The 27,140-nt window shown below is 56.8% G+C and overlaps 7 protein-coding genes and 1 non-coding gene across 8 annotated transcripts; 3 read left to right on the top strand and 5 right to left on the bottom strand.

Annotated features, from left to right (window-relative positions):
* On the bottom strand, positions 1-1,374 carry D7B24_003299 (uncharacterized protein; the record flags this gene model as incomplete). The annotated part of the gene is made up of 1 exon (XM_028637491.1): positions 1-1,374. The coding sequence occupies one exon, from the start codon at positions 1,372-1,374 to the stop codon at positions 1-3; it is 1,374 nt and encodes a 457-aa protein (XP_028490745.1).
* A 2,265-nt stretch (positions 1,375-3,639) lies between these two features.
* D7B24_003298 (uncharacterized protein) lies at positions 3,640-4,413 on the top strand (the record flags this gene model as incomplete). Its single annotated transcript, XM_028637490.1, has 2 exons — positions 3,640-3,795; positions 3,850-4,413. The coding sequence occupies 2 exons, from the start codon at positions 3,640-3,642 to the stop codon at positions 4,411-4,413; spliced, it is 720 nt and encodes a 239-aa protein (XP_028490744.1).
* Positions 4,414-5,552: 1,139 nt separating this feature from the next.
* Positions 5,553-7,362, top strand: D7B24_003297 (uncharacterized protein; the record flags this gene model as incomplete). The annotated part of the gene is made up of 5 exons (XM_028637489.1): positions 5,553-5,704; positions 5,764-6,222; positions 6,294-6,675; positions 6,756-7,270; positions 7,338-7,362. The coding sequence occupies 5 exons, from the start codon at positions 5,553-5,555 to the stop codon at positions 7,360-7,362; spliced, it is 1,533 nt and encodes a 510-aa protein (XP_028490743.1).
* Positions 7,363-7,855: 493 nt separating this feature from the next.
* Positions 7,856-9,693, bottom strand: D7B24_003296 (uncharacterized protein; the record flags this gene model as incomplete). The annotated part of the gene is made up of 2 exons (XM_028637488.1): positions 7,856-8,694; positions 8,757-9,693. The coding sequence occupies 2 exons, from the start codon at positions 9,691-9,693 to the stop codon at positions 7,856-7,858; spliced, it is 1,776 nt and encodes a 591-aa protein (XP_028490742.1).
* Positions 9,694-14,295: 4,602 nt separating this feature from the next.
* On the top strand, positions 14,296-14,367 carry D7B24_003295. Its single transcript has one exon. It is a non-coding gene; the product is annotated as a tRNA-Glu (tRNA).
* A 1,064-nt stretch (positions 14,368-15,431) lies between these two features.
* On the bottom strand, positions 15,432-16,702 carry D7B24_003294 (uncharacterized protein; the record flags this gene model as incomplete). Its single annotated transcript, XM_028637487.1, has 4 exons — positions 15,432-15,777; positions 15,851-16,070; positions 16,125-16,475; positions 16,540-16,702. The coding sequence occupies 4 exons, from the start codon at positions 16,700-16,702 to the stop codon at positions 15,432-15,434; spliced, it is 1,080 nt and encodes a 359-aa protein (XP_028490741.1).
* Positions 16,703-18,501: 1,799 nt separating this feature from the next.
* D7B24_003293 (uncharacterized protein) lies at positions 18,502-20,966 on the bottom strand (the record flags this gene model as incomplete). The annotated part of the gene is made up of 2 exons (XM_028637486.1): positions 18,502-20,693; positions 20,753-20,966. 2 exons carry the CDS (start codon positions 20,964-20,966, stop codon positions 18,502-18,504), a joined length of 2,406 nt encoding a protein of 801 aa, XP_028490740.1.
* A 3,964-nt stretch (positions 20,967-24,930) lies between these two features.
* D7B24_003292 (uncharacterized protein) lies at positions 24,931-26,173 on the bottom strand (the record flags this gene model as incomplete). Its single annotated transcript, XM_028637485.1, has 2 exons — positions 24,931-25,159; positions 25,221-26,173. 2 exons carry the CDS (start codon positions 26,171-26,173, stop codon positions 24,931-24,933), a joined length of 1,182 nt encoding a protein of 393 aa, XP_028490739.1.
* Between the last annotated feature and the right edge of the window lie 967 nt (positions 26,174-27,140).

Raw genomic sequence — 27,140 nt, 5'->3', positions numbered from 1 at the left:
TTATACCGGCCTGACCTTGACCATCAAGTCCACGGGCCTAAGGTTGAACCACCCATCTTGCTTCAACTCATAGTTCGGGTCCACCAGTGCGAAATTGACCCCGCGGATGAGCTTCGTCAGAGCAACCATGTTCCACTGCCATGCGTAGTGTTTGCCAATACATTCGCGCTTTCCGTTCCCGAACCACTTCTTAACGCTCACGGGCAGATTGTCGAATGTCTCACCCATCATCCTCTCGGGGACGAAGGCTAGAGGGTCTTGGAAGACTGCCGGGTCGCGATTCACGCCGGCCAGGACAATGATCATTGGCTGATTGTGAGCAACCTGGTATTTGCCTTGGCCTAGGACCACAGGACTGGTGTCATTCTCCCTGGGGATCGGCTCAATGTTGAAACCTGGTGCGGCGAATGATAGACGCAGTGATTCTCTCATGATGCCTTCGATGTAGTGAAGTTGCGACAGGTGCGCGTAGGTGAGTTCACCACCGGCCAGCACGAACTCAATCTCTTTACGTGCCGTGACGATGACGTGCGGGTTCTTGAGGAGAAAGTAGATGGCAGTCGAAACGAGGGCAGGTGCCGTGCTGCTGCCGATCGGCATGGATACGATGTTGTCGATGACCTGCGATTCTCGGAGACTCTGGCTTGTCTGGGGGTCCTTGCCATTCATGAGAACGGAGAGAAGATCGTTTCGGCCGTCCAGAGAGGGGTGCGCTTTGCGATGGTCGACCATTTCCTGGGCATACGTTCGCATGACCTTGATGGACTTTTTGAATTTGCCCTTGAGAAACCAATTGACGAGGCCGGGTCTGGTGGGCCGCTTCATGGCTTCCGAGGTGGAATCTTCCATTCCTTTGATCATGGGGTGTTCAGGGCCGTCGAGGCAATTGAGCTTTTTGCCGTACAGAGTGAGCGATGTCGCCTCGAGGTTGAGACGGTTGAGCTCGCCGATCAGGGACACCTCGTTATCCTCTCCCAGGACTCTCCACTTGTCGATGAGCTCCGTGGCCGTGTCGCGCATCTCTTCAAAACGATCAGCCATTGACTGGGGAGTAAGCTTTGGCGCAATGATGCGGTGGGCAATCCCCCAACTCTCCTCGTGGTCGTAGGCTGTGAAAAGCGCGTCATGGACGGCAGCACGTATCTCGACGACGGGCCCGCCAACATACTTGCGGAAGCGCTTCTCGTCGCAGAGCTCTTCAGCCAGAGCGGCACTGGCCACGAAAACAATGCCGTGGCCGAGCACCTTGATTTGGAAGATTTCGCCGTATTCCTCTGAGAGCTTCTTGAGCGAGTCCCATGTGTTGCTCGGATTGACGTTGAACAAGTTACCCAGAAGAGGCACTCCAGGAGGGCGGGGGATTGGCTGGCTCATGGTGCCGATGTGTCAATCTTGAAGTGAGGAAGGCATTTCGACGAGAAGGCCACCGGTAGAAGGGCCCCTTATATTTCACCTAGCATCGCACCGCGGCATTGGAGTGTCCAAGAAGGAGGCGTGACGTCTCACACCTTTGACCTACACCACATCATGCTGTCTCACACACCAACGCATCTTGCAGCGGGGGTCAGCCAGCCATCAACGAGCCTGGCGTGTGAATTTGCATTGCAGGGAAAACCATTGGTCATGAGAGCTTGAAATTAGTCGGTCATTGAAAAAGAAACGAGCTGGGCCGTTCTGTGTCCTCTGAGTTAGCCTGATGTAAACACATACGCTGAGTGCCTACCACCCTGTATGATGTGCCGCGTCCGTCAAGTGTTTGAATGAACCAGGGAGATCAATCACTCGCAGGGTCCCTCTTATTACCATTCAAGAGGAATTGTACTGAGAAATCACTGGCTGAACAGGCGAGGAGTGCTGGTCGATAGTGCGTGCTAGCCTGATGTGTGGCCGTCGATCACCTCGCGTAGTAAAACAATGTGTCGGGCACTCACACTCACTGTAAACACGGGCCGCGCCGCCATGGCATGGGTTTATAATGCAGATCCCACGAACACGACTCTTCCAGACAGAGGCATAATTGAGCTGCCAATCTCTGATTCATTTCCAGCCGGTATGGAAACCAGGCATCCTATTATAGCGGATGGGCGGAGAGGTGCCTGCCTGGATACATGCCAAAGACTTGCAGTGCGAGTTCATTACGAGAAACGTTGTGAAGCCGTAGAGTTTAGTTGCAACGAAAATAGTTCGAAAAGCTCGTTGGCATAATATCCCCGAGGCACGAGATAACATCAATGCCCGAGGCTGAAGAATTCAGAGAGACAAGGCCATAAACTTTGGCTCCTTGAGCCGAGGAAACTTCTCCTCTGCAACTCAGCGACGAATATCATTGACAGGTGTGAGTTGATACCGCAGCCGTGGTCATCAGGACTCGATATGCCTTCCTGCTCCTTCCTCGGGCGTCGTTGACTTTCTATTCAACCACGCACAACTGCAGGCCTTCATCGTTGTGACTATTGTTGGCCGCCCGAGTGAATTTTAGAAGGAGCCTGAAAAGGTCATGATATTCTGTCGTCTGCCTCTTTCTAATTGTGGCAAGCACGCAACCCCGACCCCTTGAGCTCTTTTCGTTTCGACTTGTCAACTCCATCACGCTTACCTGCCTGGCAAACCACTTCACTTTACCGAAGCATCTTACGAGATATATTGAAACCTTCTATGTAGTCGTCGAACTGAAGAAGGCCCATCACAATGTCGACCTCAAGCAGCGTACCTCATCGACACGCGGGTTTACAGCCAGTCTACATGGCCACTCCTCGCACCGATACAGCGGACAACGTAGGCAAGGTCACCGGTATCAATTCTGGTACTCTCAACAAAACCATAGTACCTCGGCGAACGGCGACGAACCCGGCAACAAATCCAGGGAATACGCACCTCGACACCCTCTCATCCCGTACAGATCACATCATGTCCCAGCTTCAAGGGAACCGCAATACTAGCCGCATGGGGCGTATCAAGCATTGTAACAAGTGCAAGCACCTCTATCCTATCGAACACTTTCAGTTTTTAGATAACTTTGGTCGCTTGAAGGAGCGAGTGAATTGCCAAACGTGCCGCACAAAGCGTCGTGCCTCCGACAGAGCGCGATTGGCCCGCGAGAAGGAGGCTCAATGGGCCGAACAGCAGCAGCGACGTCAAGACCTGGGACAGCTTTTTCGCGGCAACTATCCCTCAACAACCATGCCTGATCAAACTGCCTCGGCTCAAGGCTGTCTTGTTGTTGCTGATAAACCTCAGACTCAAGCACCGCAGACCGAGCCAGGCTTCAACACGATAGCACTCCGAGACCTGATGCCTGCTGGCTGGGAAAAAGTTGCCGTGCACAGCCACCAGCCTATATCCACTCAATGCAACTCACAGAAACCTCCAGTTGCGTCTTCGACTCACTGTCATGCACCCACACATGTTGATCCTCGCCGTCTGGTCAGCACGCCGGGCGGGACGGGGAACATGAAGACCCTTTACAAGGCGCCCCTGCCTCAATACGCACCGAACACCAATCAACCTACCCTTGAGCCCAGTAAGTTCATGGGATTGTCTGGGAAAGCGCCGGGGCTTCAGGTCGGTTCGGGTCAGGTTGGGTTCGGCCCAACCCCATCACCCGGATCTGCAAAAGATGACACAACTTGCCCAGTCGCCATGCCGTTCTCCTCGAGCTCTTCAGACCCTGCCGACTTCTCGTTCCCTTCCCCCGTGGATCCTGCTGCTGGTTTGCATGCCACTGCACCGTTGGACTTTGGAAAGCTTCTTCTGGGGGATGGCCCACCTACTGCAGACTTTGATAACATGAATATGGTGTGTAGCCGCAGGTTTTCGCAGCTTGGATAAATGATTGATCATTATGCACAGGACTGGCTGCATGAAGCCCAAACAGCGCACACAGACTTTATGGAGTTCCTCAACGTCGATAGCAACGACCCGACAGGCTGTCCGATGCAGACAGAACGCGAACCCGACGAGTTGTTGCAACTGAACCTTGAGAACCCCGCTGAACCGTGTTTTCCGCAGTTGCCCGGACAGCCCCAGGAGACGTCAATCGACCAAAGCACTTCTATTGCAGCGGCTTGTCTTGCGCCTGAGCAGACCAAACAGATCAGTGATGGTCGTGCAGAGGCCTACCCTGACGGCAACAAGCATTTCCACTCTCTTCCCGCTGTATCTGCAACCCAGCTGGCTAGTATGACCCCTCTAGAGAAGCAGACTCTAGAGAGATGGGAGACTGGCCTGCAAAAGTGCTCGCAGCTTCGTGCTCTGGACGCGTCAACGCTCGAATGCCTCTGGCTAGAGCGCTGGAATGCCGCCCAGGCTGGCACTGAGGTCCGCCCGCACACGGCGGAAACACCCAAGGATCTGTGGCAGATACCGATCAATACTGCGCTCGTATATCCCGAGAGCCACATAAGCATCACGTAAGTTCTGCAGTCGAGCAAAGTTGGCGATACCAGTCGGAGGGAAGGGGGGTTCATGCCTCGTTGGAGGGAGCATGATTCGGCAAGTTGCTTCTCCAAGCTTGAGTTCGACCTCAAGCCGACAAAGAAAGCTACGGTTCATGAAGGACCGGCAAATGGCTTGTGTCAACTGGGGTTCTTGATGTCCAGAGGGGGTTGAACGGGGGGGGGGGAGGTGGTCCTCCCTAGCTAACGGCCGGGCCTACTCCGAAAGCGTTGGCTACCAATTTTTTAACTTAAGAACCTGCTCTTCATTCTCGACTCTCAATTATACACGGCTGGTCATGTGGTCACAGGAACCAACGCGATGCATGTCGTTGTTTAGGCTTGCCCTGTCTCCACTGCGTCCAACTCAACTTTTGTTAAGCAGTGACAACGAAAGCTCGTAGCTGGACACCCCGGACAATCGCGATAACATCACGTGATGAGTGATTTCCCTCGACGTCTGCCAACAGCCTCCCCGATCAAGTATAAACCATGCCGCTATCTACTAACCACGTTTCTCTCTCATCGTATTTCCACCAGGACGATCCAGATGCCACATGCCATGACGTCACGACATCTGACGCAAGTTTCCTGGCAACATTGCAGTCCGCGCCAGCCAGTCACTGCAGCGCGACGGCGCCTCTGGACCTGTCAGTTTCCCAACGGACCACATCCACGCATGCCGGTCGCCCAGGCTAGCTGTGCTTCTAGCCAGTCCAGACTCTGCAAGTGCAGACCGCGTGCAGGCACGCGTTCAGCTAGCCAGGGCCGGGGCCTGGAGCCAACTGTGCGCACCGCGTGAGAACCTGATTGTCAGGGTAGCTTCCACCCTCCACCCCCACCTCTAAAAATGTGTGAGGGTTTAGTTTTCGGCGTGGAGGAGGCACATTCACCGCTGCTGCTGATAAGACCATGGGGGATCGATCGGATGTTCTGGCGGACGCCATTGATGAGGGGCTACGGTGACTTTTGTGATATAAGATGCAGGGTCATCCTGTGAGCCCCATCACACCTGTAGCTTGCGTGTTTGCTCTTCGACCTCTTCCTCCTTCCCCCGCCCTTCTCTTCTTGATACCCGGTGACGAGACAAGAGCCGCCGAGTAGCGACCGACCGACAAGATGGGCGACCAAGAACTCACCCCCGAGAACATGACCATGATGCAGGGCTTCGAATGGTACGTGCCCGCCGACCAGAAGCATTGGGTGCGTCTGGAGAAGCATGTGCCGCAGCTCAAGGCATGGGGCATCGACAACATCTGGGTGCCTCCGGGGTGAGCTCACATCCCAATGGTGTTTCCGACAGCAAGACACAAGACCTGACAGCTGCTAGATGCAAGGGATCCTCCAAGGAGGGCAACGGGTACGACATCTACGACCTCTACGATCTCGGCGAGTTCGACCAGAAGGGTTCCGTTGGCACGAAATGGGGCACCAAGGAGGAGCTCCTGAAGCTCGCCAGCACGGCCAAGGAGAACGGCGTCGGCCTCTACTGGGATGCGGTGCTGAACCACAAGTTCGCTGCCGACCGCAAGGAGAAGTGTCTCGCGGCCGAGGTCGACGCCAACGACCGCAACAAGTTCGTGTCGGACAAGTACGAGATCCAGGCGTGGGTCGGCTACGACTTTCCCGGGCGCAAGGACAAGTACAGCAAGATGAAGTACCATTGGTACCACTTCAGCGGCGTCGACTTCAACGCCGCCAACGACAAGACGGCCATCTACAAGATCATGGGCGACAAGTCGCAGGGGTGGGCCGACACGCCGGACGTGGACGACGAGAAGGGCAACTAGTAGGTCCTTTCCCCAGCACGCCTCGACACGCGGCGCCGACGCAGCGGCTGACCGAACACCACGTGTACAGTGATTTCCTCATGGGCTCCGATCTCGACTACGACCACCCCGAAGTCGTCGAGGACGTCATCAACTGGGGCAAGTGGCTGGCAAAGGAGATGCCCCTCAAGGGCATCCGCTTCGACGCCATCAAACACTACAGCACAGACTTCCTGCGCAAGTTCATCACGACGCTCGACGAGGAGTTTGGCCAGGGGTGGTTCTTCGTGGGCGAGTTCTGGAAGGACAGCCTCGACGACATGACCGACTACCTGGCGCGCATGGGCAAAAAGTTCTCCCTGTTCGACGCCCCGCTCGTCTACAACTTTAGCCAGATCAGCAAGTCCGAGGGCGCCGACCTGCGCAAGGTCTTCGACGACACGCTCGTGCAGAAGGAGCCCGTCAACGCAGTGGTAAGCGCGCCGTCCCCTCCCCGATAGGAAGCCTGTGAAAACCCAAGACCCGGCAAGGTGCTGACCACCCCCACAAACAGACGCTGGTCATGAACCACGACACGCAGCCCTACCAGGCCCTCGAGGCCCCCATCGAGGGCTGGTTCAAGCCGCTCGCGCACGCCTTCATCCTCCTCCGCAGCGAGGGCTACCCCTGCGTCTGGTACGGCGACCTCTACGGCATCAAGGGCGAGCACCCCTTCCCGCCCTCGTGCGGCGGCATCGTCCCGCGCCTGACCCTCGCCCGCAAGCTCTACGCCTACGGCAAGCAGGCCGACTACTGGGACTTTGCCACGTGCGTCGGCTGGGTGCGCTACGGCACCTGGGACCGCCCCGCCGGCTGCGCAGTCGTGCTCAGCAACGCCGGCGCCGGCGAGAAGAGGATGCACGTCGGCGAGGTCCACGCCGGCGAGGTGTGGACCGACGTCCTCGGCTGGAGCGACCGCGAGGTCGTCATTGGCGACGACGGCTTTGGCGTCTTTGTCTGCGGTCAGACGTCCGTCAGCGTCTTTGTGAACCGCGAGGCCGAGGGAAGAGACAAGTTTGGCGGCGAATTGTGAGTCTCCCGCCCTTACGATGCCTGATGATGTTGGTTTCAAAGAGCCAAGCTGACCATGCCGCAGTGATACCAACATCTATGAAGAGTAGATAGACTAGGGTCGGGGTAGACCCAGTGGGAAGACATGCACCTTATGATAAACACGTGATCAGGAACGTCATGTAGTCACACATAGCTGTCAACTGTGACCAAATCTACGCATCTCGACACTACTACATGTTCACAAAATGACGCATCACCGACCATCGGTTCGTTTAGACAAGTCTTATGTATGGGATCGAGTTGTGTTCCCACTATCTAATACACCGCGACATGCCAGTCGCAACCCGCTTTCCTGTGCGCAAAGAAAAATAAGACGGTCACATCGTCAATCATGTCGGCCCATATCCGGTGGTTCCCCTATCACATCAAGCGCGGTGGGGATCCCGACCCCTGGTGACCTCTCGAAAAACAAGACCCATATAAACGCCCCGGAGACCCTCGGGTCCCGCCCCTGTTGTGATGCCGTTCGAGTAGAGTGTAAGGAAAGAAGGTTGGCTCAAGGTATGATGTGGTGGAAAGGAAAGGATGGCGGGGAACCGCCTAGAGGCAGAGGCGCTCTAACCTGGCTAGCACAGGCTCGAGGCCGGCGCTGATGCGCTGAACCCTGGCAATCGCGACCAGAGACGTCTCCTCCTCTTCGGTAGCGTCCACCAGCTCATAGCGCGCCAGGACCTTCTCTGACTCGATACCGCCAAAAAGGTCAGTGTGTGACAGGCCATCCGTGTCGAGCTCGACAGGGGCAGTTGCAGATGAAGAGGGCGTCGTGTGGTAGAGAGCAAATTCAGGATCATTCTCGAAATCATCATCATACGTCTGCTCGGGCTCGGGGATCTTCTCAAGCACGGCCGGGGCGGCATTCATCTTGGGCGACTCGATCATGGGAAGCTCAACCTTGTCATCGTCCGACTCAAAGGCCTCGCCCACAAAATTGGACGTCTTGCCAGAGAGAATATCAGCGTCAATGGTGGCGGGCATCTCTGGGGTCTCAAGTACGGCATAGACTTGGGGCTGGAAGTTGAACGAGTCGTTGTTCAGGTTGAGCATGGAGAGATCCATGTTCTGCTCCGGGATCATGGCCATGCCAATCTGTTGCTGCTGAGACTGCTGAGCGGCGTAGGGGTTGGAATCCTTGTGGGCCTGCGCCTTCTCCGACTGACGCTGCTCAGGCTTGACGGGCACCTGCACAGGCTGCTGCGGGATGGCCTGGGGGTTGTTGCTGAGATGGTCAAGGAAGGTAGAGAAGGACGGCGAGGTCAGGAGCATGCGGGTAAGATCCGACAGGCGCTTGTTCTCCTCCATGAGAGCGTGGTTCTGCAGGCGCAGGTCGCCGTTCTCGGTGACCTTGTTGGCAATCTCGGCCTCGAGCTGCGTGATGTATTCTGTGCGTACTAGGTTAGCTGCATGACTTTGGGTTTGTGGTGCGGGAAACTGTGTGACTTACCCTTTCTCCTGGAGCGGAAAGCGCGGGCAGAGACCTTGTTACGCAGCTGGCGGCGCTCCTTGCTGCTGAGCTTCTTGCCCTCCTCACTAGCGAGCAACCTTTCGTCTTCGTCCATGTCGTCCTCATCCTTCTTGGGACGGGAAATGTTGAGCATGGGCATGCTGCCGTCGTCTTCCGAAGCCGACTTGTTGCGCATGGAGTTGAGGAGCTGCGTAATCTTCTGCTCGACAATGGGGTCGGTCGGCTGAGCGCTCTTGGTTCTGGGCCTCGTCTGTTGGGGCTGCGACTGCTGCCTTTGCTGCTGCTGCGACTGAATCATCTGCTGCTGAGCACGCTGCTGAGCCTGGGCCTTGGCCAGAGCGGCAGCTTGCGTGTGCATGCCCGGCCAGAGGCGACCTACGTTGCCAGGCTGCGAGGGCAGGACGGGAGACTCCTGTCCGCCGATGGCATTCGGGTTGATGGTCGACTCGGTGCCAGGGAAGAAGTACTGAGACTCGGGGGGAGAGTCAAAGTCCATGTCCATGTCGAGGCTGCCGGAGCCCTGCGAGTGGGAGTGGGCTGAGGGGGCGGCGTTGAAGTCGAACATGTCGTCGGCGGGGCTGACGTTGTTCAGAAACTCCATGCCGTAGCCGCTGTTGTAGCCGGAAATGTGCGAGTTGGCCTGGTTGACGGCGAGCGTGCTGGCCAGAGCGCCGGGCACGATGCCGGTTTGCTGCTTGTAGAGCTCGTACTGATGGCTCGGTCCGCTCAGAGACGGTTGCGCCGTCGAGGGCACGGTCGGGGTCTGGATGGAGCTGACAGATGGCCTGCTCGGGAAAGAGTTCTTGCTGGCCGAGGGAGAGAGCGACGGCGAGGCATAGGCAGGCATTGTGTCATACTCGCTCAGGTCGATGAGACTGTCGAAGTTGTCGACATTCTGGGGCTGATTTGTCGTCATGGCGACTATATGTATCGGAAAAGGCTTTCGGTCGGCCGGCGAAAGTGGGAGTGCCTTTTGTCCAGGTAGATTGGCGTATGTTGGGGGTCAGGAGAGTGTACACCTAGACCGCAGGGCAAGCGCTTGGGAGGGGCTCGATTGCGGTTGATTGTCTGCTTGATTCGATGCTCTGTTGGAGGACCTGAATCGAGGTTCGTAGCGATGGCGATGGTGGTGCTGGCAGTGGTAGGCAAAAGTGAACGACGTTGGATACAATAGAAGGTGGTGGTGGTGGATGAGGATGACTGAGGAAAGATCGGGGGTTGTTTCTTGGGGGGTGGGCAGGAGGCAGCCTGACAAAGTACAAGTGCTGGGCGGGGGACCTTTTTCTTGGGACTTGGAAAGGAAAAGTACTTGAGACGGACGGGTTGGTGGGCGGGAACAAGTAGAGCGATTGCTTACTGCCTACAGCCTGTGCATGGGCCCGGGCCAATTCCAAAACTGGGAATGGGGCATCAACTTGGACCCAAAAGGGGGGGGGGGGGCTGAGAGCGCAGTTGCTGGCGGGCGGTGGGGGAAGGAGAGGGAAGGGGGACGCGTCAGCTCATGGAGGCCGACGCCCAATCGGGCCTAGCACAAACAACGAGGCCGACCCCGCCAGACGAAGGCCCGAGCCAATGAGATATTCATACGGGCTGCGTCTCGTTCTTCGGAAGTATCCGTTGGCTGTCATTGCTGGGATCTCGCACTCTCGCACCGCGAAACTGCCCCCTCGTCGCATTGTCATTGTGATACGAAGTACCTACCTACCTCCTGAAGCACTGCCTTAGGTAAGCCAGGGGAAGAGCGCCGTACTCTGCCTCCAACAACAGAACAGGCCACCAGAACAGGCCACCAGACCAGACTGCACGAAGCGCTGTGAGCAATTACTGGATTACACACCCTCCTTTGATGCACTGCAGGCAACGGCCATGATCATGACCGATCGTACAGTGTATCGGCAGATGAAGGGAGTTGAGAAGCCTGGGTGCACAGTCGCGCTTCGCCTCATTCGACTGGCCAACTCTATTAGAGCATATCACATCAGCTCAGAGACATTTGACGATCGATTCAATTGCCATGAGAAAGGAATAGCCAACTTTCCTTAAACTGCTGCCTGATCCCACATCACACCGACTTCGGCCTCGACGCGAAAGGGAAACTCGCCGTTAAGCCCGAACCGCCCATGGCCCATGGACGTTGTAGCGACCGCTAGCACTGCCCCCAAACTCGCCCTCGTGTGAGCCAGTAGGGAAGAACAGTAATCACAACACAACACACACACTGCCTTCACCAGCACGCAGCATGCAAAGCCTACGCGGCCGCCCCCCCTCGCACCCGAATCCTCGTCCACACTTCCGGGCGCATTTTACCTCCGTCTCACGATCGCTGCTCATCTCGAAAACGGCCAGCCTGATGCACTGCCTACTTTGAGCGATGGTGAGGAGGGGGGAGGAGATGAGGGCTGTTTGCCCGCTCCTTCAAGGGTCTTTGACATTGCCAATCTCGCGGGGAAGCCGTCTCATGAGCATGATTCCATGGGTAAGGCGTGACCCTCGAAATTGACAGCTGTCCGACTTACACCCATCCTTGATTCCGAATTTTGAGGCGCTTCCACCCATCCACCGGGAACGACTATGTTCCCTTGGGACGAGGGTTCCCCTTCGAGGGTCCCTGTGGCACGGTGCCTTACCTACCCTATGAACATGCGAACGGGCGAGTCAGCTTCGGGGGGGCTAATGTCCTGACACTGCAAAGCACGGGACGGCGGAGTGCCCGCACTGCCACCGCCGCCCATCACCCACCTCCCACCACCCGATCCGAGACTCAATACTCTAGTCAGCGCCGCAAGCATCACCAGCACCACACGGATCCTCTCGTAGTCGCGACCACGATTGCGCCAAGGTCCATTGGGCAGAGAGACCTTGCCAATGCTCCTTGTCTGTCTGCTCAATGCTTCTGTCGCACCTCCACCAGGATCTGGGCTCTCCCAATCTCTGTTGAAGAGACGGGTCGGTAGGGGAGCCTTGCACGCTTTGCTGGACAACGAGTCAAACCTAGTGTTCAATCATCATTCGTCCACAATGGAAGCAACCGTCAAGGACTGAAACCTTTGGCTCCGTCGCCCACATTCCGTCGCCACTGCCACCGTCTTCGCATCTGCCCCGTTTTGCGGAGAAGGGGTTGGGCGGCGGTGTTGAAAGGGAATAGACAAAAGCTGTCAACCCAGAGCGGCAGTTAGACACGGGCCGTTTGCTCACAAGCTCGACTCCCGAGCTTTTTCCTTTCTCGTGGTACACTTTGGTACGCTTGCGAGTCCGCAAGAGTCTAGACGCTGGCCTTAGACCGCCCCCCAAGGCTGATCAACGGTGATGCCTCAGGGGCGATGACGTCGATCGTCTGAAAATAGCAACTGCCGGTACGTTTCATCTAGTGCGCACCACCCACGAGGACGCACCTGTCAACATGCCCTGATCGACAATTTTGCCTCGCGGGCATGGCTGTGTTGCTTGGTGCTCGATATTAATTCAGCACAGCTGATGAGCATGGGAAAGCAGAAAATGGAGGACGAGAAGGGGGAAAAAAACTTTCGCGTTAGCCCCACGCCTTTCATTCTGCCCGTGGCACAGTTGTTCTCTCGTGTTGATCATGTTGGGAAGGGTCAGGCAAGTTCCCCTTTTATGCTGTCCCGTTTGCTCACTCAGCGCACTCCTCGTGTCGCGCGGCACAAGGTATTATTCCCGCCTTAAAGCCCTGTTCTCGAACCTCTGGCACGAACAACAGTACCTATGACAGCCCTGTATCAGGCCGACGAGGAATGTTGGTGGGATTCCCATGCCGGTCATCCTCGAGAGGGCCGCACAACAGACCAGTCGTCGAATTCTCAGCACCGGCCTCGCGGGAATCAGGTCGGGGTTCGGGTGCCCGTCTTGCCCGTTCAGTGCGAAGCTTCTCTCCAAGCCGCTAGGCATCTGGTGTCTCCATGGCGGGATCCTCAAAACAGGTTTTCGCCGCTGTCAGTTTGGTCGGGACCTCCGGCGTTCAGCCACATCATGTGCCACAATTACATCAGCAGCCACATGAACCGATGACACTTGTGGCGGTGCTATCCTTGGCCGCCACTTTTTCTTGCGATATGACCTAAGATCAACAAGGACGTGATGTTGAGTGTGTCTTGTCTTCTGCACGTCAATGACCTGCCAATCATATGTTCCAGCATCACTCTATTTGTTTATTTTGCTAGATACATATCACGTACAGCTTTCAACCCACGCTTGAGGTCTGTCTATCAGCGTCAATTTGACGTCGGACGAATGCTTGGTCGAAGGATCTCAAACAAGGACGGGCAGAGAAGAACCCTGCATGGAATTTTGGGTCGCACCGGGGAGGCGGACATGTGTATCTGAACCAGCTCCTACAACGAGCAAGACATGCAGTTCTGGGAGATGTCAGAAGGAATACCGATCGGCTGTCCTGCATGCGAGAGGTCGCTGATCTCGGGGGGCCAGCAAGGCGAGCAAATTGGGGGCAAGCATGCAGTCTTCAGGGGGGGCAAAGTCAATGGATGCGGTTTTGGGCACTTCAGCAGGCTCTCGCCGGTATGTTTTACACTTCTGCGCGCAGAGCCGCTCCATCATCACCAATCTGAGTCACTTCTGTCCGTCTGTCCGTCTGTCCGTCTCGTCCCGTCTGCCGCCCGGCAATTTTATTTCTTCGATGCGGCACACGGCCCCTGGCCTTATCCTGCACCAGCAGTGGCAATCTCGGGACCGCACTATTGAAACTCTGGCAGACATAGGATGACTGCTTTGTCTCCCCAAGCCGCCCTTCCTCGAACGCCCTTCTCGAGCAGTTCCAGCACCCTGAGATGTTGTGTTTCAGCCTGCCGACCCCACGGGGGCTTCGTCGCCACCGCCTGGGGTATCGATAAGCCCAAGACATCCTGTGAACGGACCCCGCCAAAGGCCCGAGAGATGTCTGGAATACCACTTCTGTCTTGCCTCACTCTTTTACTCTCTCTCTCTCTATCTCTCTGGGAAGATCCGACAGGCTCACTCGCGGTCAGGACCTACACATGCATGATGCCGGTCTGCTGTGGTTGGGGTTGAGGTCGAGGTGTGTCGCTAGGGCAGCTTGCCAACCCGGCGTCCGGTCCATCGACTTGGTGTGCGTCCAGGGTCTCGATAGCCTCTTCTCTTGGTTGCGATGTAATACAGAGAGGGGGTCCCTCCCGCCTCCGCGCTTGGGGCCGTTTGCTCGGGTCCATCTCCCTTGCACCTGTGATGGTGCCTGATCACCGGCAACGAGTCAGACGCTTGAGTGGCAACAAGCTGTCGGCCGTGGCTTTAGAGGAACCCATGTTCCTGGGAGACGCGCTCCTTGAACGTTCAACTGTCATGTCGTTCCTGGACGCGGAGGCAGAGCACACAAGCTGGTGGGGCGAAGCCTTGGCCCGTCGCGCTTCGAAGCTTCTTCGCACTCGTTCGAGGTTCGGGTCCAGGCAGGCGGGATCCCCGCAACGGTCCCCACCTACTGTGAGGGGAAAAAATCAGAGCCGAAGCATGATGAATCTCCTCATCAACATCCGAACTGGTGTAATGGCTAACATTTGACGCTCTCACCGTCAGGCTCAGGGTTCGATTCCCTGGTTCGGAATGAGACGCTTCGGCGATACACTTTTGCCCATGCGCCTGATCATTTTGGTCCAGGTATCCCCCAAAAGGACGCAATAGTCTTCCGATTGTGACTTTTTGCGTGCATACATGTATATGCCGGGCTTGGTAATGGGTTCATCGTACCTTTTCGGTTGATGGATGGTGAGCCACGTTGCCAGCATGGACAGGGTCGAGAGCAGACTTCCGCATAGGCTAGACATGGCTATGGATGTATATCGTAATGTGGTCTTCACGCGTGCGCGAGGCGCTTCATTGAACGGGACATTCAGCACTCAAGTAGGATCGCCTCATGCGGTGACTGGGACTATTGTCCTCACCGGATGACTTGCAGGAGCATGGCTCCCCTTGCATGGATTTTTGCACCCTGTCGAGTCTGTCAGGTTGATCAAGCATACAAATAGATAATAGGTTCCAAGGGCAACTATAATGAGATAAACTCTATGGCATTTTCACGTGGCACGCCCCCGTTGTCACCGCCAATGCCCGGACCATCGTATAAGTGTTGAGCTATATGCGGAGGCAGGGCAGCATGCCGTCGACCCATGCGGGATCAAACGTATTTGATGTATCGGGAAGCTTCATCCCAGCTTGCTGCTCTCTGAGCTGAACGGCATTTGAGAACGGTAACGAATCGAAAGAGGGCAGGGAAGGGGCTGACAATGGTACGCCGTGAAACCATTCAAGCCCCTGGCCGAACTCTCATGTGAGCATGATGGACGATGCACGGCATCCTCGTTAGTCGATACTCGTGTCGCAATTGTGTATTCCAGCACTTCCACTGCCATGTTGCGAACCAGGCATAGTACGGACCTGGTACATGTACACCTCAGCAGGCCGTACGTGGCTGACCGGCCGGCATCATCGGCTGGTGGAGAGCCAATCCCAGTCACTGCCATAATGCATACGAGGCCCTGCTCACTTCTAATCCTGTTTCCACCACTCAAAGGTCTGAGAGACTCGCATTTCAAGATGAGATAAAAGTCTAAAAACATTCCGACCGAACCCTCAAGGCCGGAGAGCCCCATGTAACCTCGCAATCGTTGCCTAGTAACCCCTCTCTCTATCCACCAGATTCACCAGCTCCCCACCATTAAGCAGCCTCCCGAGGTTCAGCTCCACCACGCCCAGGACCCTCTCGGTGTAGTTGCCGACGATGGAGCTAATATGCGGCGTAATGATGACATTAGGTGCCTTCCAAAGCGGGTGATCGGCCGGCAGCGGCTCCGGATCCGTCACGTCGAGCGCCGCGCCGCGCAGCTTGCCCGACTCGAGGGCAGCGACGAGGGCATCCTGGTCGAGGATGGCGCCGCGCGAAATGTTGCTCACGAAAGCTTTGCGGCTCGCGAGTATCTCAAACTCCTCAGCGGAAAAGAGGTGTCTTGTCTGGTCGCTGTTCACGAGGTCAGCGGTCAGGCCCCATGGACTGGATGAAGGGGTCCACTGATGAGGACTGCTATACGCACGTCAAGGGCAGGGCGACGACAATGATATCAAGGTCCTGCTTTAGGAACTCGTGCAGAGAGGCCTTATCGAGGCCATGGTACCACGCGGAGGGGTACTCTCCTTCAGGGTCGCCGGTGCCGGGCACAATGTAACCTATGTCCTTTCTCTTCTCGGGGGTATCTTTGGGCGTCGCTGTGAAAGCGACGACATCCATGCCCAGAGCTTTGGCGATACGGCCGACTGTTCATCGTCAGCCAGCCTCCGGCAGAAGTCTCTACAGAGAATACTACTGACCTTGCCGCCCAATGGCGCCGTAGCCGAGGATGCCGATACGTTGGCCAACAACGTCGCGAACGGACCAAAAGTCGTTGAGGCTGCCCCATGCTGACTCCCGTTGCAATTCGTTGAGGTAATTATACTTGTGGTTGTGCACCAGGGCCGTCATGACGACCCATTCAGCAATGGGTGGGCCAGCGACGCCCCGCGAGTTGGTCAACGGGATGGTAGAATCAGTCAGGATGGAATGGCCCGCGATATGGTTTGTGCCAGACCCGGCAAAGTGTATAAACTTGAGTTTGGGAGCATCTGCGGCTGTAGGAGGTAGGGCAGAGAGGGTGACAAGGACTGTCTTGTCGGCGAAGATGGCTACCGCCATGTTAGATGAAGATCTCGAATGGCATCAGTCCAACAGGCTGTCGAGGCAGCTCACCTTTGTCAAGTTCACCAGGACCCCACCCCGCCTTGTCGGGGCCGGCTGTCGTGATCCAGGTTGTTTCGATCCGAGGGAACTTCTGTTTTAGTCGAGCCAAGGCCTCCTTCGGCTCGGGCACGGGCAGCGCGAAAAGAACACGCTCAATGGAAGGCACACCCATGATGGTCTATGTTGGAAATGTCTATGAGGTCTTGGTATTTGAGAGAGAAGCGCGAGAGAACATGCCGAGTTGACGTGGTGTACAGATGCGTGTCCAACGCCGGGCGATATTGCTTGATCAGCAAGTATGCCGTGCCGCGAGGTCGGGATGACGTGAGGTCAGAAATCCTCCGAGGCCTGATAACCCCGCACATCGTAAGCCAAAGGCGCAGAACACAACCAACTATCGCATTGCGAAAATAGCCAATTCTCAATTGGAACGGGCGGCCCGGCGTCATGATGCCGATAGCATCCCGTCGGCCGGCGCAGTCGTGGTCATGCGCGAGCCGGGCCTCGGGATTCCGAGTCCGATGCGTCCCTGCAGGTTGGTCGTCCCTGTCCCGTATCTTTTCGCGCGTCTGCCGAACAATAACAATCAAGCCAACACACGCATCTGTCAATTAAACATGTGGGAGTGCCACAGCAGCCATCTCGAACTCAATCGTGGGATCGAGTCACACGACCAGAACCCTGACCTCGGCGACTGGGAGAGGTCAACTCTTCCTTCTTTCGTCAAGAAAAGCAGACATCGCAAACTGCGATCGAGAAAGATAATGGGCATCAGAACAGGTGGCTTTCACTGCATCGACAAGTCAATTCCGACAAGGTCCCAAATGAACATGACCCTGGATGTCTTGCAAAGAAAAGTCTCACGGAGAGATCTACCCGTAGGGGCTGGTTGCACGGCAGATCTGTCGTCCGACATGGAAAAACCAAGGAGCAGGCTGTCGATGAGCAGGCGATTTCTCGATCGCAACGAAGAAACAGAAAGAGGGGACCCGCGACTACATGTGCGAGAACAATGCCAGCTCCCAGTCAGACCCTATTCTCACCAAGACATGTCTCTACTGACGCTGACCTCGTAGCGGGGAATCTTCTCCGTGCCTTGCCCCAAGCTCGAGACAAGATGGACGTGATGTCCTGTCATGGAGAGCGGCCTGTGTCTCGTACGACCTTGCCTGTCTCGCCTGTCTTGCAGCCGCTCGCGTGGTCCCCTCAGGGGTTGAGCCCAGCCGCGACAGCTTGCTTCTCTCGCCCTGTTTGCCGGACTGCTGAACCTGTCTTTGATTTGCTCATTGAGCCCCCACCCCAGGCAGTCTACCCAGGAGGGTGTGTCGACAGTTTAGCTACCAAGAACACCAATGCAGGTCAGAGACAGGGTGCTCAGGGCGAGACACTAGATCGCCAGGTTAGCGTCCCGGGGCGGCGTCCAGGGGGGGTGGGCAAAGTCGATGGATTGAAGACCGAATTTGAAAGCTTTCCCCATATGACCGAAATGAACATGGGACACGGCCACCCCTTAGAATTGACGATCGGTCTCTTCCCCTGTAACCCGGCGAGGCCGATCGTGTTGATGACCCCAGAATGATCGCGCAGCCAGCTGAAGATTCGCAGACCCGCTATTGGCTGCGAAGTGGGCGCGCCTGGCGTTCAGCTGAAGTCGGTTGCGCAAAGATCGCACGCGAGCTTTGCTTTTTCCCGCTTTGATAGTTTAGGCGGTCGCTTCGCCTCGCCTGGCAGCAGTGATCTGTCAAGGAAGCCACGGTGATTCGACTGGGCCATTTGTTGGCCGCCAGCGTTGTTGTATTGCACCATGTCAGAGGCCTCTCCTGACACATTGCAGCTCCAAACGGGAGAAGGAGGACGGCTCTACCCGACGGCTGCCCGTTTCATCGAACCCCAGGAGAAAAAAAAAACAAATAATGTAGTCTGGGGCTACCGTCAACTGTCGGACGCGGTCCAAGTCATGGCATGAAACCTTCATCTCCAGTATCGTGACGACCGATAGTGAGCCATGCTCTGCTGCGTCACCACCTCGAGCTTTCCCGACCAGAACAGATGGGGCTCTGCAGCAGGCCCCTTGTCTGTGCCGGCCCTGTCTCTTGCCATTTCGTACGCAGCTCGTGTCTTGAGGCGGTGGGCTTTGAGTGCTGTAATGACGTCGTGCATACTGTGCACCTCGGCCTTGCTTGGCGTACGAGCAGCTTTTGGGACCACAATCGCATTCCAAGCAGCGTAGAACAGGAGCGCTCCGGCCGGGACGCCCGCCTTGACGTGTGCCGGGGTAGCGGGTCCGACGATGCCGGTCCTCATCGCCGGGTCGCACAGCGCCGTCATGTACGCGTTGACGGCGGCAGAGGTGCCTGGGATACCGTTGCCGATCCAAACGCGAGCTTCGTAGGGTTTGCCCGCCCATCTCAGCGTGTGGGATACGTACTCGCTGGTGTTTGGAGTGTATGGCTCGTGCTTGAGTCGGGCCGAAGGGGCCGTGCCGGCACTTGAGGGGACAGCGGCTGACGTCTCGGATGCTGAGGTCATGGGCGGGGCGGCAGCCATGGGCCGTGGGGGCAGCTTCGGCCTGGGCACAATGTTCTCGTTCTGGAAGAAGCTGAAGCCCTCCTCAACGCCCATGTCCATGAGCCGATTGGCGTCGAGGTCATCTTCGTCGGACCAGCCGGCGGGATCCTCTACAGGGTCAGTCTCGAATTCAAGGCGAATATGCCGTATGCCGCGGAGCACAGCAGGGCTGCGGCGGCGGCGGGCGGATGGGCTGGTGTCACCAATCGCCTGCTCCTGGAGAGCAGCGAGCCTCAAGAAGTGGGTCAGCTTCGAGGTCAACGGTCCGACTGAGCGCCGAGGGATCTTGGTGAGCGTCAGGGACGTCAGCCGTGGGTTCATGTCGGGCGCAAAGGCCTGTGGATAGGCCATCTCGGAGAAATCGCGGATCATCGTCTCGGCGAACCAGAGGCGGGCCATTGTTGACATGCCGGTGGTCTCAAGTGTTGGTATCTGTGTGACGAACGAGTGATGTATGCGGAGGGCTTGGAGGTTGGACGAGAAGACGGGGCGGAACATGTGGGCTGATCCCAAGATACCATACATCTCGGTCCCCTTGGGCCATGCACTCGGCCAGGGTACGCCATAGGTTTCCAGCAGCGGCGCGTCGCAGGCCAGGGATTTCAGCTGGCCAGGTGTCATGCGCAGCAGCTTGTCGACACCCAAAGAAGTCAGTCGGTTTCCAGTCAGGTCGAGATGAGTCAGGCCATACGGCGCCGCGCACACATCGAGCTGAGTGAGCTGGGCATCGTCTGGCGCCGGGTGGTCCAAGCCGCCGGCGAGAACTGTCTTGATGCTAGCGGCCGCGTCAGTCCTGAGCGGGGCGCGACCGTCAGAACGAACCGAGTCATGGCCGTGGACACCGTCGACTGAATAAGCGGGGGCATCGGCGAAGTACCGGTCTGGATGGCAAAACTCGGCGCTGACATCGGACTCCCGGATGAACATGAACGGTCCGTACGAATCATCGCCTGCGTCAGCTGACCTCAGCAGCGTACCCTCGACTTCAAAGTGTGCATCGGTGCGCAATGCCGTCGCGCCGGCATGCATGGTAGATAGAGCAGCAACAATGCTGTTGCTCAGCTTGTTGTCGCTGAGGTCAAAGCTCCAGAGTTGTCGCCGGAAGGCTTCGCACAACGATTCGACCGCGCTATCATCGAGTTCCCGGCCTTTGGCCTTGAGGATCCTCAGGTGGGGCAATCCACCGGGCGCCTGTGCCGTGGTCAATAGACCCTGGAGAGACCCGGGCAGGCACGACACGTTAAGATACACTATGTTGCGGAGGAAACCGGAAGTGAAGAAGGACATGGACAAGTGGGCATCGCAGTCGGCAATGCTCAGCAAGAGGGGTTGGAGGATGCCGGCACGGGCATGAGTCGCTGCCAACGAGGCTGGGTCAGCCTCGACGTGACCGTCTAAAAGGATGCATCGAAGACGGGGAAATAGTGTTGGCAGCCTCCTAAACGTTTCCGGAACGGTCTTTGGGCTGTCATCGCTCGAAAACTGCGTATTGTCCTTGGCGAAGTCGCGAAAGTCGAGCACGGTCACAAGGCGCAGGACGGAAGGCCTTGTTCGAGGTGCACGGACGAAGACGAAGTGAAAGTACCAGTCGAGGTCTGAGCGTGTGAGCGGCATGTAGCGAGACGCTGAGACAGATTGCACGCTGAGGACTAACCGTGACTCGGCTCGAGACCAAGCACTCGCACCGTTCGCAGCGGATCGTTCCACAACCGGGGAGCAAAGACGCTGCAGAAGTGACTATTCACAGAACAAAGGTGAGGATAGTCGGTGACAGCGACATAGGGCGCGACCAACGCCAGCCAGTCGAGGCGGCTGATGGCATCCTGGTAGGAGGGCGGCTGCTGGTGGCGGTCTTGCCGATGCGCCATGACGATTGGGAAAGCCTCGTCAGCGACGAGGATAGGCGTCTCTGGTTGATTGCTCTCACGCCTCCGCCGCTCTTGTGCTTGCTTGTGCCTGCAACAATAGCTGATTGTGCGATGCAAATGGTGGTGTGGGCGTTGGCTGTGGCGCGTGCAGCGAGGCTAGGCAGGAAGAGGGCTACAATAGGGAGCCGCAGGCGATGACCTGCATGGAACAATAGCAGAACGATGTTTGGGAGTTCCCTGCTGACAGGGATAGGGATGGGCTGTTCGAAGAGCGGTCGAACAATGTTTGGGTTGGGTGTATTGGGATGAGGGAGAATGATGGCGCAGATGATGGCGCGATTCGAGGCTCGAGGCTGACTTGACGTTTCGATTGATGTCAACGGTCAATGAGGGGGTCGATCGGTCGGTCAGTCGGTCGGTCAGTCAGTCACTTGGCTGGCATGGTCTCGGCGAATCGACGAAGCGTCATGATGGAGCGTGGGTGGGGAGGGTGCGAATCCATCAGGGCCTTGGTCTGGCCCTGGGCATTTGAGCTGGACGCTGCTGATATGAAGAGGCGGCGACAATGGATGTGTTTGGACGATGGCGATAGGTTTCGGGACAAACCAGACGCCTGCCTCGGCCATGGCTCTCAGCGGGCGTCGGGCTGGAGCTGGCGGTGGTGGTGAGAGGCAGGGGCTCCAGGTGCTTCAGCAGAGGCAGGGCCTGGCCACTTTCCCGGAAGCCCTGAAGCATTGCTGAGTGAGTCCCCAAAGATGGAGAAACTGGGAGCAGGAGAGACCTGTGGCTGCTGCCATTTGACCGAGGGCAGCGAATCACGGTGGGGAAGCACGACCACGCCACAGCTGAAGCTCTCCGTCCACGGCATGGGCACTCACAGCATTGGATGAATCAGGTGGCTTGACAGGGCTGCAGATGTAGCTCTCCATTGGCCACAGCTCTCTGATAGACCCACCCTCTGCTGGTTCGAGCGCAGCGCAAGACAACCGGCAAGAACTCCCCAGATCCCCCCCAGATGCCCCTAAACCCAAATCGCGGTGCAGGGCCCCAGCGCCCCTGGCGCTACTGGCAAGGCGCGCCCGAGGGACCCCTGTGCACATCATTCGCCCAACCATCTCATCGAGGACGACACCCAAGGTACCTCGCTCAAGGTACCTTACCTTACCTGCCTCAAGATCGACGACACGCATCACCTGCGTGTGGTTGCACAAACTGCTGGCCCTTCCCCCGGTTGCGTGTCACCTCCATCGGCGAAAACCGAGAGTATGCAGACAAAGGCGCATGGTGGGTTGCACTATATTCTTCCAGCACACTTCGAGAATAAGTTCAGGAGGTCAGGCTAACGCGACAAACGCATACCGTGTTAAAACAACTCGCTGGACGATGCACGAACGATGTATCGACAATACAAGAGCACCGCTAGGTAACCCTGACGTTGACGCAATGGTCCCCAGTCCACCCCGGTATGCGATCTGGCCAGCCTTCCCTCGCTCCAAGTAGTGTTGAGCCATGTAATGATCTGCAGCACTGCAGCCCACAGATCTCGAGCTACTGCAGGTTCGGCCTAGATCGAGGAATGGATGCTCCGTCAGCGGTAGGATGGGGTGGTAGTCAGGTAGTCAGGTAGTCAGGTAGTCAGTAGGTACCTCGGGCGAAGTGGGAGGGTTGGTGTTACACTGAGGGTTCCCCGATCCCCTTCTGACATGTCACGAGCTTCCGTCCAGCACGCGCTCCCACAAGAGGGAAAGGCCTGGACTGACGATGGGGGGCCACACCACCAAGGGGAGGAGCCCCGAGAAACTTGCATTCCCCTAACGCGCGCAGAACGTCCAGTGGGCTGCACGGCCGCCGGTGAGTGGAACGCCTCGACCAACCCTAGCCTATTCGTCCCGTATTCACTCGGGGAGGGTACCCGCGGCGGCGACAACCTAGTCCCCGTGATGGCTTCGCCATATCCATTGTAGCTGACCTGGGGAGCCTTCCCCGAGAGACGTGGATCCCACACCGATCGCTTCGGAGGCGGGGAGCGAGCGTGCCTCTACCTGGTCTCGTGGCTGCACAGCAGATCTGGCTGGGCTGAAAATGGATTCAGCCCATAAATGAGAGCTCTCCAACGGGAGGAAGAGGCAGAGGGGGTGAGGCAAGTAAAAAAAAAACGAAAAAAATGTACAAAACTTCATCATAGCTCACGATTGTGAGCATCTAGGCTCGCGCGACGAAAGGGGTTGAAAGAGGCGCGGGAAAAGTGAGGAAAAGTGAGTAACGTAGTGTTGAAAACTGACAGCTCAACTTCTGACAGCGACAACGTACGTCCACCTACGTCGTCCGGCATGCCGAGTAATACGGAAACCTCGTCTCCCGGGCCCCGCCCGCCGCCCTGACGCTATCCATCACAGCGTCACGGGTGGCTCCCCCGTCCGTCCCTGTCCTCATCGGCGAAAGCACCATTCCCTCCGGAGGCCTTGGGGGGCAAAGTGCTCCACCAGTGGTACGCAACGGAGGAGGTGGTGGAACGGGTGTCGTACGCGAGTTCGTTAAGGGGGGGGGGGGCTAGTGACGAAGAGAAAGCGAGACTGAGGAAGGCTCTCCGGTGCTCCAGACCAGCATGCAGTGCTGATTGACATAAATGAGACATCATGGGGCCGCCCACTACGGCCCGCGGTTAAGCGGAGTTTGTGTGTTGTTGAGCGACTACAGCGAGAGAGAGGTCCTGAGAAGGGGACCTGGGTGGGGTTCTCGCGGCGCCCTCAGCAATAAGGTCGAACGAACCGCAGGTGAGGCTTCGTTGGAAAAAGGAAGCCTGTCTCGGGACTATCGGGATTTGAGCTACGAATCTCAGACATGCCAGCCAGTGCCACTGAGGCGATCTTTGCTCCATGTAGGACAAGCCCTGCCTGGTGCCCGTCTAGGGCGCGATATGGGCCAGGGGTAGAGGTGGGTGGCGTAGGTCCTGGAAGCGCAGGGGTAAGGGGGGGGGGGGGCACTGCTAGGTTCGCCCAGCCCGAGGGTCTCATGACTACAGGTAATTCTGGCCGCTCCGAGCAGATGGCTGCTGGGGACGAATGTTGCGAATTTCCGCCCCATGTTGAGTTCTCTGCGCTCCAAATAAGGCAACACAGTTGCAGAGAAACTGGGGACGTGGGCGCGGTGAGGGTGTTTTCGGAAATGCGCGTGGAATTTTGCCCATGGCACAAGGTTCACTAGCGGCAGTATTCGGGGTTTTGGTCTGCCATGCGCAAAGCCGTAAATTTGTCTCTATCTTGCCAGACTACCGTGACGACAATAATGCTTTCCACCTATACCCCGCGACTCTTGCCATTCACCGAGTCTCAAATGCCCCGTTGCGACGTCTCTGTCTATGCCCCGCCGCCGATTGTGGGTGGGCCGAAAGAAAATGATCATGCAAAACCGTAATGTAGAAACCCGTTTTCCGTCTTGCCGCCTTACATCCTCGCCCAAAATGGTCTTGGTATTTCCTCCGCGTATTCGTCTGCAGTGAGGAGATTGAGATCAAGACCAGAAAATCAGAAAGTATGTCCTTTTCCCCATAGGAAATAAAAAATAAAAAAGATTGAGAAAATCAGTTCCGGCTGCACATACTCTCCCCTCCCTCTTCCACCAAGCCTGAGATTATGCACCGGCCAATAAAAGGCCCCGTAACGGAGAGAGAGAAAAAAAATGTCCAATTGCGCCGTGTGACGAGTACAGCAAGAATTAGTACATGGTATTTGAAGATGTGAATGACGATGTTGAGAATGTGGTGAGCGTGTTTCGTGTCCGAATTGATGAGGCTGTGCGTAGTTGTGTGTGCGTGTGTTTGCTTCTTTGGTTGTGATTATGTGTGTGGCAGGGGGGGTTGATCAAGGTGGAAAGGGAGGAGTTGGTGGGCCAGAAGCGAAACGAAGTAAAAGGTGGCGAGGCCGGGCGCCCAGACAGCATGTGAAGTGACGAAGAAAGACTGTTGCTAGGCCTTGGCAGTCCTGAGACCCTTCTTTGTGTTGCGGGTCTTGCTCTGCTTGCACAACTCGTCATACATCTGAGCTGCCTCTTCGTTGTATGGCGTCCTTGTGCTCTTGCCGTCCTTGTGAATGCGGAGGTGCTGCTTGAAGTTGTCGAAACGGTCCTTGAAGACCTTGTGGCAACCATCAGCAGGGCAGGTGTGCATCTCAGGAGTACCACCAATGCCATGGGCGCTGTGATTTGTTAGTTGGTAACTCTCGATAGTTCGGGTTGGATGTATGGTTTGGAACTTACGCCCTCTGGTGCCTCTTCAAGTGCTCCTTCTTCTGGTATGTCTTGCGGCACCCCATGAAGTCGCACCTCTCGCGAGGACGGGGGACCACGCGGCGGTCGACGTAGACAGAGTCAAGCTCATCCTCTGCAGAGTGGTGGTCAAGCTTCATGGACCTGAGCTGTGCCATGGCCTCCGAGTCGTGCTGGCTGCGGTACATCATCTCACTCTGGTGTCTCTGAAGAGCCATCGTCCTCCGCTGCGCCTCGGTCATAGTACGACGACGGAAGGACCTCGATGGAGGAGGTGAGGGTGAGTCGTGATCGCGCTTCATCGACATGGACTGGAGAGGAGAGGGGGATGGCGTGCCATGGTTGCCAAACATCATGATGGGGCTCTCGTTGCAAGGCCACATGTTGACGGCGTGGTTTGGTGTAGAGCTGGGAAGAGAGCGACTGGGAGTGGGCATCGTGAAGGGGGAGGACTGGAGATCCTGGGGCATAGAGGCATACTGGTCCATCATGGTGGCCTGTACGGGTGACATGGTGGTCATGCACTGCTGGTTGAGTGTGGCCTGAAGCATCGTATTGTAATCAATGTCTATGCCAGAGAAGTGGCGGCGGCTGGGTGTGAGAGGCATGGAAGCAGAGTACTGAAGAGGCATGTCCATGGTGCCGGTTCTGTGATAGTGTTGGTGGCTGTGGTTCTTGTGGTGTATCGGCATGCCAGCCGCGGCAGGCTCAAAGTTGAATGAACCGTGAGAAGAGAAGGATTCGCTGAAATCAACTGCGGAGGCGTGGGGAGTAGATCGCCCAGACCGAGGAGTGAAGGGATCGCAGGAGTCGTAGGTCGGTGAGGAAGCAGAGCTGCTGCTGAGCAAGGGAGTGTTGAAGTCGAAGCTGGGATCACGAACGAAGCAAGCATCCATAATGTCGATGGAGCTGCCCTGTTCATGGGACCACGACGAGGGGATCATTGTGATTTGAAGAGAGCGTGAGGAGATATGTGGTGTGTGTGCAGGTCTGTTGGTCTCCCTGTGTATGTGTGTATGAATGTTTGTGTAAGGAAGAGACTTGACGACTGTCGAAGACGAGGTTGTCCAGGAACGGATACTGGTTAAGAATGATGGGATGATGGGAGCGTTCCTGACGAGACGGGGCTCTCTAAAGATATATGAAAGGAAGAGCCCAAGGAGTGGAGAGATGAAGATGACGCCCTGAGAAGCTGATGGACGGGACTATCTTCACGAAATGGGGTAATAGTGGGCGGCAATACAGCCGAACGAGAGACACGAGAGCCCCAGAGTGGAATGTATCGAGGCTACGTACGCGGTAGCCCAACTGACCGAAGGGGCATTCGAAGGAAGGGGTGACGGTAAAGGTAGGGGTGGGCAATAAAGACGCGGGTGTGTGGAGTAGGGTAGGAGGAAGGGTGAGAAGCTCTAATCTAAGTTGACTGAGTCGATGGCTGACTATCGCCCGCAGGACCGCATGGGCAGAGATGGTTCGCACAAGAGGGCGCGCCGTTTGTTTCGCTGTTCCCTTGGGAAAGCAATATGTCGTGGCCGATCACTGGGCGCACGCCAGTTCAGATATGCCCCGCCGATGGATTGCCATAGTCTGGAGAGAAGGGTGGACGAACGTAACACACCCAGAAAAGCGAGCAGAGCATGGCAAGCAAGGAGGGCGAACCATGAAAGGTACTCACGAATCAATTAAGTGTTGAAGCCGTTTCGAACGGCGAGCATATCGACAACAAAGTGCTGCCGTGCGGCATCTCTCTGGTTCTGTCCGTTTTTTTGGGGGGGCGAATATAGCCACTGGGCTACGTTTGGTAACCAAAAAAGACCTTGTAAAGAAGACCGTGTGGCAGACGGTGTATTTCGAGTCGACCTGGTCCTGGACGGATGGCATCACGCACAGCCTGGCTGCGGGTGGACATGG

The sequence above is a fragment of the Verticillium nonalfalfae genome (assembly GCF_003724135.2).
Source record: "Verticillium nonalfalfae strain VnAa140/NRRL 66861 chromosome Unknown scaffold_190, whole genome shotgun sequence".
In the NCBI taxonomy this organism is placed as follows: domain Eukaryota; kingdom Fungi; phylum Ascomycota; class Sordariomycetes; order Glomerellales; family Plectosphaerellaceae; genus Verticillium; species Verticillium nonalfalfae.
This window is presented reverse-complemented; position numbering and strand designations above follow the sequence as displayed.